The 17,468-nt window shown below is 48.6% G+C and overlaps 2 protein-coding genes across 2 annotated transcripts in view; one reads left to right on the plus strand and one right to left on the minus strand.

Annotated features, from left to right (window-relative positions):
- The first annotated feature begins 488 nt into the window (after positions 1-488).
- LOC146396387 (putative serine protease 47) lies at positions 489-17,393 on the plus strand. Its single transcript, XM_084995497.1, has 6 exons — positions 489-662; positions 5,384-5,531; positions 7,232-7,415; positions 8,605-8,882; positions 11,159-11,319; positions 17,076-17,393. Exons 1-6 carry the CDS (start codon positions 489-491, stop codon positions 17,391-17,393), a joined length of 1,263 nt encoding a protein of 420 aa, XP_084851623.1.
- Positions 5,979-17,468, minus strand: part of LOC146396388 (NUT family member 2G-like) — a 65,467-nt gene continuing 53,977 nt past the window's right edge. The window contains exon 11 of the mRNA XM_084994476.1: positions 5,979-6,508. The gene's annotated coding sequence lies outside the window, so the exon portion shown is untranslated. The remainder of the gene's footprint in view (positions 6,509-17,468) is intronic.

Genomic DNA, 17,468 nt, shown 5'->3' on the forward strand with positions numbered 1-17,468 from the left:
ATGTGTTGATTGACATTTTTATGTTAAAATGGAAGACACTGGTGAAACTATGAGGATGTACAATAGATCTTTATTCATTTTCCACTCAATTTCCAGTGTCCTGAGCTATTTCTTGTGAACTGGATGAGCATTCTCGAACTGGAAAACCTTCCTTCTAGCTTTCATATGCTTTAGAATGCAAACACTAGACTGGCACCCATTTAATCGTTCACACATTTTATTCACCTGCCTCATGGTAGGGCCGGAAATCACTGAAGCCTTCATGCAACCTGCTCCACAGTGGTGCCAACAACCCTGGTGTAAACACTGCAGGGACACCGAGCTCCAGTTGGTGGCGGTGGGGGAGGGGCACAGGGCGGTGGTGAACTCACTTGGACAAGGCCACAAATAACCCACAGAGTGACTAAGAGTGCACAGCAGGACACCCAAGAGGTGAAAAGTCCGTTTTCCTTACTCCTGCTTTCAAATAATTGATTCTAAAAGCTGCCATGATTGGCTCCGCCCCCAGCCGGGATGACCGTTGGAACCCCACCCTCCACGCTGGCACGTGTGTTACTGGCTTCCCAAGCGGTCAGGCCTCAACAGATGCTCTGAGCAGCTGGAGGACAGTGGTGCGCATGCGGGGAGCCCCGCCCCTAGTGGGTGTGCGCATGCGTGCAGGGGTGGGGCCTTGCGGAGCTGTCCTTGGAGGTTGCTATGAAAGAGGAAAGCAACGGAGGATTGGGATCCCCTGGGAAGATTTTATGGCAAGGTCTTCTCAGAACTTTTGTGGTCCTCTCTTCTTAAAACTAGGGGTTGTGAGATGAGCCCCTGGGATTTTAAAATTGCAAACGTGAAATCCATTCATTTAGATATGACCCTTGTGAAAGAATTTTGGAGAGCACCAGCCTAAGCACAGTATCTTCAAACTGGGGCAAGTGCTTTCACGCCCTTTGGGCTGCAGTTTCTTGGGTTTCCTTAGTTTTTTTCTCCCCAGAAATAGTAGATGCTTTTTCCTAGCAAGCCTGATAGTTCCATTAAAGAACAATTCTAGTGAAGAATTTTAGACCTGAGAAACACTCTAAGAGCTACTGTCTCTTGGCTCCTCCATTCCTAGAGTTTTTCCAAATGAATTGATTCTGCTATAATGTTTTTACTTAGTGAGTTTTTTTTAAATACGTGGGGGTTCTTCAATAGATGTGGATTCATAGATGTTGCATTTGCAGTGTTTTTGTTGTAACTTTGAGCAAGTTTTGACAGTTTGGGTCAATTCCAGTTGACATAGCATTCCCAAATTTTATTCTCCCCTCCTACTTTTCAGGAATATATTACACAATTTCAGTTGGAAAAAAAAATAGTAGTGGAATCAACGTACTGACTTGAGTTTGTTATACTTGCCAAAGAAATTTCAATCATCAGATTCTTTCACTGGTCATTCATTTCTACTGCATAGAATACCTCTGAAGATCCCTCACATCTAACACCACCAAAGGCTCTAAGCTCAGAGACTGAACATTCTACAAGACACAAACATTGTATCTCACCATACCGCTAATATTCCATGCTTGTGTAGAATATCATGTGTTTTCGGAGGTCTGTGATCCATATACAGATTTTTTTTTTCTCAGCAGTCAATACCACACCCCCAGTTTCTTGCAGGAATAGTCAGACATCATTGTCCAAAGGAGTTTTATCTATGCCCTTCTGTTGTCTGTCTCCCCAAGTTACATCTGGACTAATTTGATTATATCTGTGGTCTAGGATTTTGATATAGCACAAAAGTGATTATAGAATTGGAACTGGAGAATTTTTCACAAGTTTTTGCAGGTTTTTATGTCAGTAGTCCAGAGAAGACTCATTGAAATTCTGTGTCAGAGCCATGAGTGAGAATCGTTTATTAACTACTGACTGACTAGACAAGAGGAGGAAGCAACAAGGAAACCTGCCTTTCTGGAGTGCCAGGGTACATTATCTTGCCACAGTATTCCCCTAATATGAAGCTATTGGTTAATAATTTAAAGTTTTCCATGATAAATGCTCAAGTCATGAGAAATGTCTCCAAACTGTGTATTTTTTCAACACTTAGTTTTTTTTTTTTTTTTAAAGTTCACCATGATTTGCCTTGAATTGCTCTCACCTCATCTTCTCAGCTAAGGTCAAGGTAGAGTACACAGAATAGTTACCAAAGAGAATGAAAGAGAGAAGTGTTGCAGTTCTCATTGTGGCTCAGAAGTTACGAACCTGACTAGTATCCACGAAGACTTGGGTTCAATCCCTGGCCTCTCTCAGTGGGTTAAGGATCCAGTGTTGCCCCAAGCTATGGTGTAGATCGCAGATGTGGCTTAGATCCAGCATTGTTTTGCTGTGCCTGTGGCATGGGCCAGCATCTGCAGCTCCAATGATTCAACCCTTAGCCTGGGAACTTCCATATGCTGAGGTTGCAGCCCTAAAAGAAGAGAGAGGGAGGGAGGGAGAGAGAGAGAGAGAGAGAGAGAACCTGTAAGAAGACAGTTCTGTACTGCAGACCACTAAATGCCTTGGAAATATTAAAATGGATGAACACTGTGTAAGTCACTCCCTTCAAGTGGCCAAGAAAACACTCTCTGAAAGTACCAAACATAGACCATTTTCAAATTTAGAGGTAGAAAAAAAAAACCCTTAGAAATCACAAGTAAATTGGTCAGGAGTTTAGAAATGCCTTTCCTACACAACTGTTAGAAAGAAGAGGAAAGAACCTGGGCCTGGCTTCAAAATTCAATGCCTTTCTTCAATAGCCACCATTTTGCATGCAACTTTTTTTTTTTTTTTTGCAAGGAGCAAGAAACATTTAGCAGACAGTAAAGCTTGAAATTCAAGAGATTTGCTTGCAATCCTCTGAAGTCTTCACCTCTCATCTCCCTTGACCAATTTCCTACCAATCTTCTTCTATGAAACACAAATACTCTTTCATTTTGACACATAAACCCAGTGCTGAATGATAGCTCTTCCAAATCCCATATCATCAAAAGAGGCTGAAGGTGTGTGTGTGTGTGTGTGTGTGTGTGTGTGTGTGCAACTAGGGTGTCTTCTATTGGAGCCAAGTGGCACATTCAAGAATCTTTAATCCAGTTAAGGATTCTTACAATGAGTAATTAACAATTTAGTTTACTGTGCTATACTTTTTTTTGAAGAGTTGCCAGATAAAGTACGAGATCTAAGTTTAATAATAAATTTCAGATAAAAATGAAAAAATGTTCAGTAAAACTATGTCCAAAATATTGAATGGGAAATGATTATACTAAAACACAACATATTGTTTACCTGAAGTTCTAATTCATTTGGGTACTTACTATTTTAATTAAATACACCTGACCATTTTATTCTTTCCAAAACTTTTGATTTTAAGGGGTGTAGAAATTCTTGTTCTGGAAGTCTACTCCCATCTAGAAAGGAATCTCGTTAATGTAAGAAGATAGTCATTGTAAACATCTGCAAATGTATTGAAAATATATTAAGTTTGAATCAAAGAAAACCCTGCATTTTAAAAAATGCAAATATATTGCATTCTAAATTCTTTGCATAACACATCTATGGAAGGATTTAAATAAACACTACTTCCCTGTGGGAAAGAGGACTGGGTGGACAGGGGAAAGAGGTGGGAGGACGCATGACTCAACACTGCATATTCCATTTTGCACAATTGGATTGTGATCCATGAGAAGGTATTATTAGTTTAAAATATTAAATTATTTACAGGGAAAAAGTTAAATATTTAACAATAATAATTTCTGGTCTTGGACCTGTGGGCTGCACAACCACGTTTTTGATACACTGGGGCTCTCCAGAACAAAGGAATATTAGGCTGGTCCTGCTGGATATTGGTTGGAGCACAAGGACTTCTTCACTAGGAATTATATACCTACAGCCATGAACATATTGGATCTGCTGAGACGATCCTAATTTCAAATACTTTGTTCCATGGCACCATCACTACAGAAGTGTTTATCAGATGATAAATTGTGAATTTTGTTCAGAAAGTCTAGCCTCTGTTGAAGTAAGTTAAGAGCCAGATAGGAAGCAGAGTGGGTTGAGGGACAAAAAATTGGGTTGATGGATAAAGAAGTGAAAGGAAATATCAAGTCAAACCTTGGTGCTCTGACTCTGAAAACCAATTCATAGATTGCCTGAAGAGGCACTCAACAATTTATGAGTGATTTTTTTTCTATTTCTTTAATTTTGTATCTATATGAATGATAGATGTTCACTAAATTTATTGTGATGATCATTTTATGATTGTATGTAAGTGAAATCATTAAGCTCTATGCCTTAAACTTTAAAAAAAACTGAAAAAAGAGAGCTAATGGAATGAGTTAAATTTTTTTTTTTTTGTCTTTTGTTCTTGTTGTTGTTGTTGCTATTTCTTGGGCCACTCCCGCCGCATATGGAGGTTTCCAGGCTAGGGATTGAATCGGAGCTGTAGCCACTGGCCTACACCAGAGCCACAGCAACGCGGGATCTGAGCCGCCTCTGCGACCTACACCACAGCTCACAGCAACGCTGGATCGTTAACCCACTGAGCAAGGGCAGGGACTGAACCCGCAACCTCATGGTTCTAGTCGGATTCGTCAACCACTGCGCCACGACGGGAACTCCGGATTGAGTTAATATGAATGTATCAATATTGGCTCACTAGTTGTGACAAATGTGCCGTAACAATATAAGATCTTAACAAGAGGGGAAATTGGGTAGGGGGATACGCAAAGTCTTTGTATTATTTTGCAACTTACTCATACATCTAAAACTCTCCCAAAATAGAAGATTGATTTAAATACAAACATAAACAAATGAGTGAAGAAAAATGTACTGGAAATCATTGAAACGTCGCTTGTGATACGGGAACTTCATGGTATAGAAATAATTTTTCAGTGGAGTTATTTTAAAAGTTAATAGGGGAGTTCCTGGTGTGGCTCAGTGGTTAATGAATCCGACTGGGAATCATGAGGCTGCGGGTTCCATCCTTGGCCTTGCTCAGTGGGTTAAGGACCCGGTGTCACGTGAGCCGTGGTGTAGGTCGCAGATGCGGCTCGGATCCCGCGTTGCTGTGGCTCTGGTGTAGGCCAGCGGCTACAGGTCCAATTGGACCCCTAGCCTGGGAACCTCCATATGCCAGGGGAGCGGCCCTAGAAATGGCGAAAAGACAAAAAAAAGAAAGTTAATAGGAAGGTCACGTGGGATCAAGGCTGGGTTGGGGCGGGGTCAAGGCGTGGTGGGGGCGGGGTCAAAGCCTTGGCCAGGGCGGGGGCAGGGTCCAGGCCTAGGGCTGAGTCAGGCCAGGTTCAGGCCCAGGTCCACAACACTGACAATGGTCTCAGAGGCGAGGCTTCGACAAGTAGGAGGCCATCCTGTGGATCTCCTCTGGCTGCAGCTGGTGCTGCTGCCGCCATGGTCGCCCACCACCACCCTAAACCTGCGAGGGTCCTGGGCCGACCCCGGCCCAGCTCCTGCAGCCGTGCGAGCGGTGGAGGGTGGGTCTCTGACTCCGGAAGCACAGCCATTGGCCTGGGCAGCCACAGGTGCGTGGGGGCCTCTGTGTGGGGCTGAGAAGGTGGGCCTGCAGGGCCTGAGGGGGCTTGACTGTGACCAGGGCTTGGTGCCCAGGGTCACTGAACCTCTTCTTTTGTTTGTGGTCAGGTCCACCTAACCAGGCAGCCCAGAGACCACCTTAACACAGGTGGGTCACAGGACCCCTACTGAGGGGCCTCTGGGATGGAAACTGCCCCAGGACCCTTGTGGGGCTGTGCAAGTGGGCACTGGCAGGGTCCGGCCTGAGGCTGGGTGGAGGAAAGCCCAGGACTGCTGAGTGAGGAGCCCTGAGTCCCTGGGGCCTAGGCCCTAGAGCAGGATGCCTGCTCTAAGGTCCCTGGCCTCACCCCTGCCCTCAGGTGTGGGTCCTAGAACCATGGCTGTCTTCATTAGCCCACTCCCTCTTATTTATTTAATTTTTTGGCCACTGCATAGAGTGTTTTTTAATCAATTAATTTATTTTTTCCGCTGCTGGCCGCGGCTTAATGTGGGATTCCCAGTTCCTGGACCAGGCATTGAACCCTGGCCGTAGTGGTGAAAGCACCAAGTTCTAACCACTAGACCACCAGGGAACGCCCACCCCTCTTATTTATAAATGGAGAATCCTGAGTCAGAGGCAGGGAGTGACTTTCCCCAGGTTGATGCTGAAGCTCAGTCTCTGTGGACATGCTCTGAATTGAATCTCAGAGACAGAGTTGTGGGTGAAGTAGAAAAGAACAGCTTAATTGCTTTGCCAGGCAGAGGGGGCCACAGTGGGGTAACAGCCTCAAGGCTGTGTGCCCCCACCTCGAGGGCTGAGTGAGGTTCAAAGAGCAGGGCTTGATCAGCTTGTAGACTTTCTTCGGATTGGTGGGTGGTGAGGTACTTGGGAGTCAACCTCATCCACCTTCTGGTTCCACCTTGTTTGGGTCTATGTGCTTGTGTGCAGCATATAGGTAACTTCTTCCACCTGGTGGGGTTTCAGTATCTGCAAAACATTTCCAAGGACATGGCTCAGAATATTATCTATAGTCCTTGAGGAGGAGCTAAATATTCTTACTCTGTTTAATCGTTAAAATATTATTTTGCTTTGCTTGACTATTTTCCTTTCTTCCTGCACTTTTCCACTTCTCCAGGTAAATGTACTCTGTGACTAAAGTTTTCTACAGACAAAAGGCAGTCAGAGGACATGGGTGGGGGTCTATTAGGGGAGGGCCTCATGGGGTCCTGCTAAGTTCCATGGTCACACATCACCCCAGACTCCTGCCTGCAGATCTGCTTCTCTAAGATACTGGGGCAAAGTGGAGGGGCACCGGCCCTTAGAAGCTATGATTTGAGTGTATAATGTTGGCAACTTCGGAGACCTTGTGTTGTTGTGGTGTGTTAGTTCAGGGAAATAAGGCCTGGCACATGGCCAGCCTTTGGCAGACTGCCTCAGTGATGTCCAGCTCAGCGGATATGCTGCCATGAGCTGTTGCCACCTTTGGTCACCCTTGGCATCTCACCACAGCCCTGGGCCTTCATGCTCAGAAAGCCTGCTCCATTGTGCTCTGCTGTCAAATTCTCAGTGGCAGCTGGTAAAGGCAGAGTCCAGGCAGCCGTGTCATTTTGGCCAGGCCACTGGACACTTGCCCTTGGTTTTCCCATCTGTGAAGTGGAGGGGGCCTCCCTGGTAGTGGCATTTGGGGTCTCACCCATGTCTCTATTGTAGGTGGCAGGGGAGTCTCCACAGCGTGCGGGAAACCCAAGGTGATGTGGCGGATCTCTGGTGGTCAGGATGTGGGGGCTGGCCAGTGGCCATGGCAGGCCAGCCTGATGTACCAGGGCTTGCATGTCTGTGGAGCTGTCCTCATCAACTCCCGCTGGCTGGTTTCTGCTGCCCACTGCTTTCTCAAGTGAGTCCTCTTTCCTAGGGTGCCAGCAGAGGCACTGGCAGGGGAGGAGATGGAGGGGATGAGGTGTGAGGGTGTCCCACCCCGGCTCCTCTGGGCTTTCCTCTGGGGCTGTCTGTGGCCCACAGGTCCATGTCATTCCTGCCTTTGACCTGTGTACCTTCTACCTGGACTGTCCTCCTGGCTCCCTTTCCCAGACCCTCCCCAGACTCTGCCCTCAGCCCCTGGGCCTGTCTCCAAACACAGATGTGCCCCAGAAGAGTAGCAGTGTCCATTCTGGCTGCCATGCAGTGTGGACCAATCTCAGATCACAGTTTCTCAAGGTCCCCACATTTCCAGGTTTCTGAGTCTAGGCAGGGACATGGGACCTCATGTCTGGCAAGCAGCTGAATGGCTCTACTTTTTACTCTTGCAAAACTGTGTGCCCAGGAGGAATCATGGTCACTAGTGTGCATGTGGGAGATGTGGTGCCAGGCTGTGCGGGTGGGAGATGGGGCACCCTGGGAGAGTGATGTGGCTGCTCAGGAGTCTGACACACCTGGCGCTCCTGGGTCTGCTCAGTGCCCAGCTTGTGAACAGATGAGGAGGCATCCCCAGGGAGTTGGAACATCACAGCCCAGGTCTGGGAGCTGGAGCTTTGGGAGCTCAGAATCTGATCAGCACCTACTCTATGGGAGCAGCTGTGTTCAGGGCAAATGCAAGTTTCTGTTTCCTACACTCAGTTGCTCCTTTACCTTACAGATCTTTGGCAAGTGCTTCTAACTGAGCAGAGAAACAGCTATTGGGCAGGAGGGTGGTTAAAGAAGGGAGGGGTCAGGAAAATTGTGGGGCCATAAGGTGGGTTGTAGGAGCCTTGGGAAGGTAAAAGTAGAGCTGGGATCAATCCAGAACATCTCCTGTAAACAATCCAAGGGCCTTCATTTGATGAGCCCACCAAAGACCTTTCCAGCACAAGGATTCAATGCTCCTCTGATTCTTGGATATGGTGGAGAAACCATATGTCTGAGGTTGTAAGTAGAATATCAGTCTCAAGAAAGAAGTGCTCCTGAACTTTAGGAATGCAGAGACCAAGGCTGGCACCATGGGGAGGTGCAGGGGTCCAGGTGGATGTCAGCAGTTAGATGAATATGCAGGGGAAGAGACCTAGCCCACACTCAGGGATGATGGTGACAGCATGCTCTTCCTCCTCCAGAAAATCCCATGCTCCAGAGAACTACCGGGTCCTGTTAGGAAGCACGCAGCTGTTTGAACACACTCAGCACACCCTGGAGATGTCCGTGAGCCAGATTGTCATGCACCCAGACTTTGAGAAGCTTCATCCCTTCGGAAGTGACATAGCCATGTTACAGCTGCTCTTTCCTGTGAACTTCACTTCCTACATCATCCCTGCCTGCCTCCCAGCCCCTGGCTTGCAGCTGCTTAATAATGCATCCTGCTGGATAACTGGCTGGGGGATGCTCAACGAGGAAAGTGAGGGGGTAGGGGAGAGGCTGGGGTGGGAGGGCAGATAAGGGGGAAGCGAGGAGGAGGAAGAAGGGAAGGAGGACAGAGGAGGGGAGGAGGGAAGTAGGGCTCCCCAGGCAAAACAACCACTGGACCTTGGTCCACTGTGCCTCATTTCCAGAGGACTGGACCATTCTGGCTCTAGTTCTGAAAGTGTGTGATTCTAAAATTCAGTGTTCCCAAAGTGCAAAGCTCTGAAAATCTGGGAATCTTTGACTGTTGGATGTTAAGAACTCAGGTTCTTGGAATCTGTCAGCTTCTTGATTTCAAGGCCTTAATCAACTATAGACCTAAGATGACTTGATTCAACTCAGAGGTCCTGCTTGGGGCCTGGCCGCTTCTAGGCCACTGAGGAACCAAGATTTCCCATTGGAGGCACTTAGGAAAAATGGAAAGAAAACATATTTATGACTTCTGACCTGTGAGCCTCCAAGGTAAAGTTAGAATGACTACAACTTAAGAGTGTTTCACTCTTTGAACCTCACTTTGCACTTCTCCCAACCCAGGTCAACTGTCTACTTTGTGGGTTTATTAGGTGAACTGAGTAACACAGAAAAAGTTTGTGTTTTTCTAAGATTGAAAGGGAAGAAATGCAGGCAAAAACTCATGAGTAAGAGTCTTTATTAAAGAAAAGAGTGTTTATGGTTGGGCACAATCTTATGTGGCAGAATTAGGGGGAAAAGAATGTGTATTTGCAATTATTTGTAAGGTTGTAATTTGGTAGGTGTTTCTCAGGATAGGAGATCAGATTTTGATAAGACCCTGTCTTCACTGGGTGGGATGTGCCAGCATTGCTGGCCCTTCTCAATAGTGTATCAGTAACAATCCCCAACCACAGGACAGACAACCAGGTCCCCAGCATTGTCACACACACACACACACACACACACACACGCACACACACACGCACGCACGCACACACACACACACACACAGTCTGGTTCTTCCTTGAGGACAGGGACTCTGTCTTTCTTGTTTTAATATCCCAGCCTATGCCCCAGGGCCTGGCAGCGGGGTAGGTGGCAATGCCTCCACCCTGGTCCTGTAGACCACCCGTTCTTGCATGGACCTCCAGACTGGTCTGCTAGCTCCCACCCTGTGTGCCCTACTTTAGTCTCCACACAACTGCCTGAGTGTTTGCTTTGAAGCAGGTGTTGTGCCAGTTCCCTGCTCTTTCTCCTCAGTGCCTTCTCATTTATGCTTAGAAAACTGTCCAAATGTCCTACCTTGGCTCTCAGGCCCTGTGCAATGTTGGCCCCCATTCCTCTCTGCTCAGCTCCCACTCCACCCTCACCCAGGCCATCCCAGCCACCAGGCCCCTTCCTGCCTTGAATATCCTGAGGCTGTCCCCACCTCAGGACCTTTACCTTGGCTGTTTCCCCAGCCTCACAGGCTCTCCCTGCTAATCTGGGTGACTCATTTCTTTGATATACAACTCAGCTCCTCCTCTGAAGAGTTTTCCTTGATGTGAAACCTAAAACAGGCAATGCATAATGTCACATTTCCCTGTTGTATTTCCTTACCACACTTCTCAGAGCTAAATAATCCTACTTATTTACTTCACTTACCCTGTTTCCCCAACTAAAAATGTTCCCCTCTATCACTAGTGTCTAAACAATAGCTAACCTGAAGACAGATGAATAAATGAGTGATTGAATGAGAGGATGGATGGAGGATGGATAGGAGGGAAGATGAGTGCCTGGAGGGAAGATGGTTGAGTGGGTGGGAAGAGGGATGGAGAGAGTGGATATATTGATTGATGGAGGGAGAATGGGGAGATAGATCCAAAGATGGATAGGCCAGCAGATAGATGGAAGGGTGAGTGGATGAATGGGGCATGAGACAAGATGGGTAGATGATGGACGGAGGAATTAGTGGAGGGAAGGAAAGGTAATGACTGACAAATGGAAGTGGAAAGGATGGTTTGTGAGAGGGTAGGTGGGTTGGTGAATGGTTGCTAAGCATCAGTGATTGGCATGCATTGGTAGGATTTGCCTTTTTCTTTATGGACTACGAGTGGTGTGGTCTATTGCTATGCGAGAGGTGGTGGGAATAGGATGGGTTTGGAAAAGTTTGAGAAACAGGGGAGGCCTTATTAGGCATAGGTAGAAGACTGATAGAGAGCTGAAAGCTCAGCTTTGCTGAGAAAACCCTATGATGCAGGGGTGTTGGTGAGCAGTAAGGCAGAAGAGCCTGTAGCTAAGCTCTAGCAAACTTCACTGACTTCCTTCTTATCCTCACAGCGCCTCTGCCCACACCCTTCCATCTCCAGGAGGCTAAGGTGGGCCTCATTGAGAACCAGTTCTGTAATCTGGTATATGGACACAGGCTCAGCAAGAACTTCTCCGTGTACGAGGAGATGCTGTGTGTTGGGGACTTCTCTACAGGAAAGGCCATCTGCCATGTGAGTGAGGTCATTTCCCTTCTTCCCTGGCCTGTTCTCAGGGCCTCAGTTTCCATGGTGGGAGGCTGTGTTGCCTCCACTCTCTTTGTGGAGACCCCTGGTACCTTCTGTTTCGTCCCTCTACCTATGTTCCCAGGCTCTATCTCTTGGTAGTGTCCCCCAGGCTAGCCCCTTCCTCAGCCCATTGCACAGGAGGACAACTACTACTGGTAGGACACTCCAGCAGTATCTATTCTGGAGGCATATTTTAAAACCTTTATTGAAATATACATACAGAAGAAGGCATTCATACTCTTTCCCTACATGTGTAGTTGCATGAACTTTCACAGTGCTACACCCCAGGTGGCCAACACTCCTCTCCCCTTCTTGTCACCAACACTCAATGGAAACTCTCATCTTCACCTTAACACTTTATATTAGATTCTGAATTTTCCATAAGTAGAACTTATTTCCAGTTGTCAGATTTTCACGTCTTAACATTATGTTTGTGAGGTCCATCCACACTGTCACACGTAGGTATAGTTTGTTCAGCCTCATTGCCCTGCAAGACACTATCGTGTGAATTGAATTCGATGGGCAGTTCTGCTCTCGATGGATATTTTTGTAGCTTCCAAGTTTTTCATTTCATTTCACTTCCAGAGGTTTTCTATTTGATTTCACAGAAGCCGCTGAGGAGAACTGTTAGATTAAAAGCTATCTGCATGTTCAGCTTTGGCAGATGTTACCAAACATCTCCGGAGGGGTTGCACCAGTTCCACACATTCCAGCAGTGGCTGAGAGTTTACAAGCTCACCAACACTTGGCACTTTCCATCCTTCCTAATGGTGATGATTTATTGTGGTTTGCATTTTCCTGATGACGGATGAAATATACTTCCGTATGTTTATTGCCGTTGAATATCTTCTTCCTAATTTACCTTCCGTTTTTTTCCCCCTGTGTCTTTTTCTTTAGGGGCTGTTGGTACATGTGTCTATGATATACATTCCAGACATGAGTGTACTGTTGAATTGTGAAGATGTCTATCCACTCTCTGTAGTGTCCTATTTTAGAAGTGGGCAAACAGGCCCAAAGAGGGAAAGCACTCCCATAAAATAAGGAGGGCCTGCGTGTTCTGACTCCAAGCTTCACCTGGCCTCCAGGCCTTCACCACATCCCCTCAGGGCCCAGCACCCTGAGCTGGCATTGGCTGCCAAGCTCTTACACAGATGGCATCGTGGAGTGGAGGGCAGAGGGTGAGGGTTCTGGAGTTAGAGGCACTGCTCTGCCCTTGGGTGGTCTTTTCACCATCTGAGCCTGTGTCTTATTCACGGTGTAGGAGTCTGAGGCCTCCTTCATGGGATTGTTGAAAGGGTGGTATAGGGGGTTGGATAGTGTCCCCTAAGTTTGTATCCATTTGGAATCTCAGAATGTGACCTTCTTTGGAAATAAGTCTTTGCAGCTGTGATTAGTTAAGGATCTTGAGATGTGACCATTGTAAATTTCAAGTGGGCCCTGTACCAATGACTTGTGTGAAGAGGGCTAGACACAGAGACACTTGCTTTCAGCCTTCCAGCTTCCAGAACCGTGAGAGGATACATTTGCATTGTTTTTATAGTTACCCAGTTTGTGGCACTATGCCTTGGCACCCCAGGAGATGCACACAGGAGGGAGAAGATGACTGGGATTGTGACTTTAGCCTAGCCCATGAGAAGGCCACATGGATAGCTATCTTCATGGCAGGCCCCTGAGCTGCTGGTAGAAGGCAGACCCATATTTCTTGGTTCCCAGTTCTTAAACAGTAGTATAGATTTGTAGCTGCCTGGCCTGGTCTGACCTCCTCACAGAGCCAGCTCCACCCAGAAGTGGAACAAGTGTTCAGCCCCCACCCTGCCCAGTCCACATCCGGCTGTCACCATGGACCTCCCTTACAGCCTTGTCCACCTCCCTTCTCCTGCAGGAATTATGCCAATGGAGCTCAAGGCCAGAGCCTTGTGTCTGCTCACCTGCTGGATATTCGTAGTGCCCCTCGACCCCACTCTTCCGCTGGTTTCTCTCCAGGCTGAGAATACCCCTGAGCCGGACACTCGGGAGTCCCAGCAAATGACCCCCCTCCTGCCTCCCCTTTCACCTACCACCGCCTGACTGAGAGATTCCACCTAGATTCATCTTCTGCCATGTCACCTGCTCTGGACCCCACCCTCCAACCTGGGGCTCCCATCTCTCCCCACAAGGGCCCCTCCCTCTGCACAGGGGGTCCAGAAACAGGTCTGAGGAGAGAGAGCCTGCCAAGGCACTCAATGCTCAGACTGTGGGGCAAGACAGACCTGGTTCCATTGACTGGGATTGTGGCCTTAGCTAAGTCTCCTCACCCATGAAATGGAATTGCTCATGGCCTCCACTGAAGAAGGTTCCTATAGAAATGCAGCACTGTGCCTGGCATTCAGTAGGTACTTAACAAGTTTTGGCTTCCAGTCTCCTGACCTGGTTTGCCTCCCTCTCTCTGGATTGTACCTGGCTTAGACCCAACCTCTTGCTGAAGGTGGAATTCACTGCTCCGGCCCTGCCCAACACAGACACACACATACACACACACACACACACACACACATGCATGCACATGCATACATATGCATACACATGCAAGAGTGCACACGCAAGGTTTGCTTTGTATCTACTGTAGTGCAAACTGTAGCTCACATTTCATGTGATACCTTAGATTTGGGGTTTCTCCCTTCTTCCCTTCCTTTCTTTCTTCCTTCCTTTTCCTTCCTTTCTTTTATTCCTGCCCTACCTGCAGCATATGGAAGTTCCCAGGCTAGGGGTTGAATGGAAGCTGCAGTTTCCAGCCCTTGCCACAGCCACAGCAATGCCAGATCTGAACCACTTCTAGGACCTATGTCACAGCTTGTGGCAATGCCAGATCCTTAACCCACTAGGCAAGGCCAGGGATTGAACCTGCATCCTCATTTGTACTAGTCAGGCTCTTAACCTGCTGAACCACAATGGGAACATCTCAATTTTTTAAAGACCTCCAGAGTCCACCTTAAAGAATATAGAAACAATAATGAAAAGTCAGGTAGCGCAGTTAACCCTGGAGGAAATTTATTCGTTTAGTCGCATCACCACCTCTCAAGGGGCGCCCCCTGAGGCTATGAGAGCTGTAGGGACATCTGCCCTAGAAAAGTGGATGCAGCAGAACAGATGGTCCCAGAGGAGGCTCTCTCCTGCCTTCTGAGAGCTCTCCAGGGGTCAGGAGGCTATTGGAGCCTGACTCAGAATCCGTCATCATTTCCGCAACTGCATGGGTCCCCTGTGTGAATCCCTGAGGGCTGCAGTGAACAGGGAAAGGCCTTCCACTGGCCTCACACAGCTGGGAGGGGGTCCACCGTGCAGAGGGCTGAGGCCACCCCAGGTGGGGACCACAGAGGGGAAGGGCTGAAGTAATGATGGCACGTTCCCAAGAAGGTGCCTTACTTGGAGCTGCTGTGACAAATCCCCTCCAAGTGAATGGCTAAACCCACGGAAATTTATCTTATATTTCTGGAGGTCAAAAGTCTAACATCAAGGTGTTGGCCAGGTGGGTTCCTTCAGGAGGCTTTCCTAGGGGAGAATGTTTTCTTGGTTTTCCCAGCTTTTTAGAGGCCACCCTCATTCCTTGGCTCACAGCATTTCCGTCCTCAAAGTGCAACACCTCTGCCTCTGCTTCTGTCACATCTTCTGCTCTGACTCTGACCTCCTGCATCTCTCTTTCCTTATGAGGATCTTGATTACATTGGACCACCCAGAGAATCCAGGAAAACCTTCTTAGCTCAAGAGCCTCAACTCCATCACTGCTGCAGAGTCCCCTTTGCCACATGAGCTAATAGCCACAGGTTCCAGGGGTGAGGATGGGCATCTCTGAGGGGTGTTTTTGGCCACCACACCATGTACCCTTCGCTCTCCTTCAACATGCCACTTCCCCCACCCCGCCCTCTCAGCTGGAGATCTTGCTTGTTTCACTGAGAACCCCAAAAGCAGCCAATCAGACTAGAGTCATTCGTCCTGACAACCCTACACACCATCTATCCCAGCGTCTTCCCTCTCTCCTCAGCCTCAAGTTCCATCCCTGCCATGCCCAGAGTCTCTCCTGCTCCATGTCCTCAGACGCCCCTTCCACGGCTCCTGTGTAAATGCGCACCATCTACTGCTCAGTTTCTTTATCTCCCTTCCCCCAAAGACTCCTCCCAACAGTCCTGAATCTAACCCACTCCACCTAGGAGTGTCCCCAGCTTGCTATCCAAAACCTCAAGGCCACCATCCCCAATAGCTTGTCTCACCAGAACCACCTGTGGATCTGAGTCCTCCTCTCACTTGGCACTTAAGCAAGTCTCCCTCCTGTTTCCTGGGCCCAGGCACTCACCAGATGCTCTGCTCTATGCCTGGTCCCCTCCCCTCCCACCTCTAAATGCTGGGGCCCCAGGGCTCCATGCTCAGCCTGCTTCTATCCCTCTGCACTTCCCCCCATGGTTAATGACAGAAAGGCTCAGATTTGACAGGTCCTATAGGCAGCTTCAAACTATTGTTCCAAATCTGACTGTTCTTACCACCTGGCCCCTCTCCATCAGTAATCTCTCCTGTAGCTGCCTCCCAGCTGGTTCATTCTCCACACAGCACTGGACTGATCCAGGCACTAGACATGACCTAGACAGTTCTCCATGGGGATCAAATCCTACCCTCTGCCATAGGCCCTGAGACCCCTCGTCCCATATACTTTCCTCACTCCCCACATGTCACTGCTCTTCCTCCCACCCACCTGGCATATCCCTCCTTCCCTGGTCTGCACTTACTCCTCCCAGTGCTCCTGCTTCAGAAAGTTCAGTTGTTTCCCGCTTGGAAACTCTACCTTGTGTTTCCTAGTGCAAGAAGAGTAGCCTTTCACCTCCACTTGATGAAGTGCCCTTCCCTTCCTGTCCTGACCCTCCCATGGCTTGTTTCCACATGTCACATCTGCCAATGGCAGGCTGGTTGGCTTATTGACAAAAGCACCACAAAGGAGGAGACCCTGTGCCCAGGGCAGAGGATTCCTGGCTGCTTGCTGCACATGTTGAATGGGTAAGTGGAGGAGCAGCAAGCGTGACTAAGGCCCCTGCCCCTCTAACCCCAGCCACAAGGACCAGACCCTCCCTTTGGCTGATGACATGAGGAGATTTCCAACCAGATGGCCCTGCCCTGAGAGCATGAACTCTAGTAAGTCCCAGCAGATTTCTTTCTAACCCCCACCGACTCCCTGAGCAATACAGGTTGCCTCTGCCAGGCCAGGGTATGGGCATCTTCTGAAATTGCTCAACCAAGGTGTTGAAAGTAAACCAAATGACTAAATGAATGAAAAATGAAGAGGGTCCAGGTAAGGGGTGTGCTGGTGCAGCCCAGGGTCTTGCAAGAGCTGAGGTCTGCAGGGGCTTGAGCTGGCCAGCCTCCACACCCAGACCAACTCTCTTGGGCACTGTGGGTGTAGCTGTCCCTTCTCTTCCTTGGACAGTGCCTTGTCAGGTATATCCAGGCTGTCTCTGGGCACAGGGGTCCATATGATCATAGACTGAAACCTGTGATTGTCCTGAGGGTCAATCAGGAGCTTCCTAAATCATGATGCCATTGCCTCCCTGCATGGCTTAAACAGGCTGGTCTGCTGTGGGATGCTGGTGTTTGGACCTTCCCAGAAGTCCACCTGAGGGACCTAGATGGCAGAGACTCCTCTGACCTAACTCAGTTGCTCACAGTAACTCCCCTCTCTTTCCTAGGGCGATTCCGGGGGGCCCCTCGTCTGTGACCTCCTCAGTTCATGGGTTCTGGTGGGGCTGGCCAGCTGGGGCTTGGACTGCCGACATCCCACCTACCCCAGCATCTTCACCAATGTCAGCTACTTCTCCCATTGGATTGACGAGATCCAGAAGTGCACACCCCTCCCTGAGCCCATGGCCCCTCCTCCTCACACCCAGGTTCCATCCCAGTCTCTGCAGGCTGCTGGCTCGCCTGGGCCTGGCACAGCCTTTGTGCCTTCAGAGACCTGGACCCTGCTGCTGTTTGTGCTCCGGGTCCCGTGGCAGGCCTGGTGCTGACCCGCCAAGCTCCTGTGCTCCTGTCTCTGCCTCAGAGTCCAGTCTCTTCTCTGGAAACTGCGGCCCCTCCCCCAC

This window comes from Sus scrofa, chromosome 14 (genome assembly GCF_054392235.1).
Source record: "Sus scrofa isolate SSC_HxYL_T2T_F1_AM1 chromosome 14, Sscrofa_HxYL_maternal_Yorkshire_Landrace_v2.0, whole genome shotgun sequence".
Classification (NCBI taxonomy): domain Eukaryota; kingdom Metazoa; phylum Chordata; class Mammalia; order Artiodactyla; family Suidae; genus Sus; species Sus scrofa.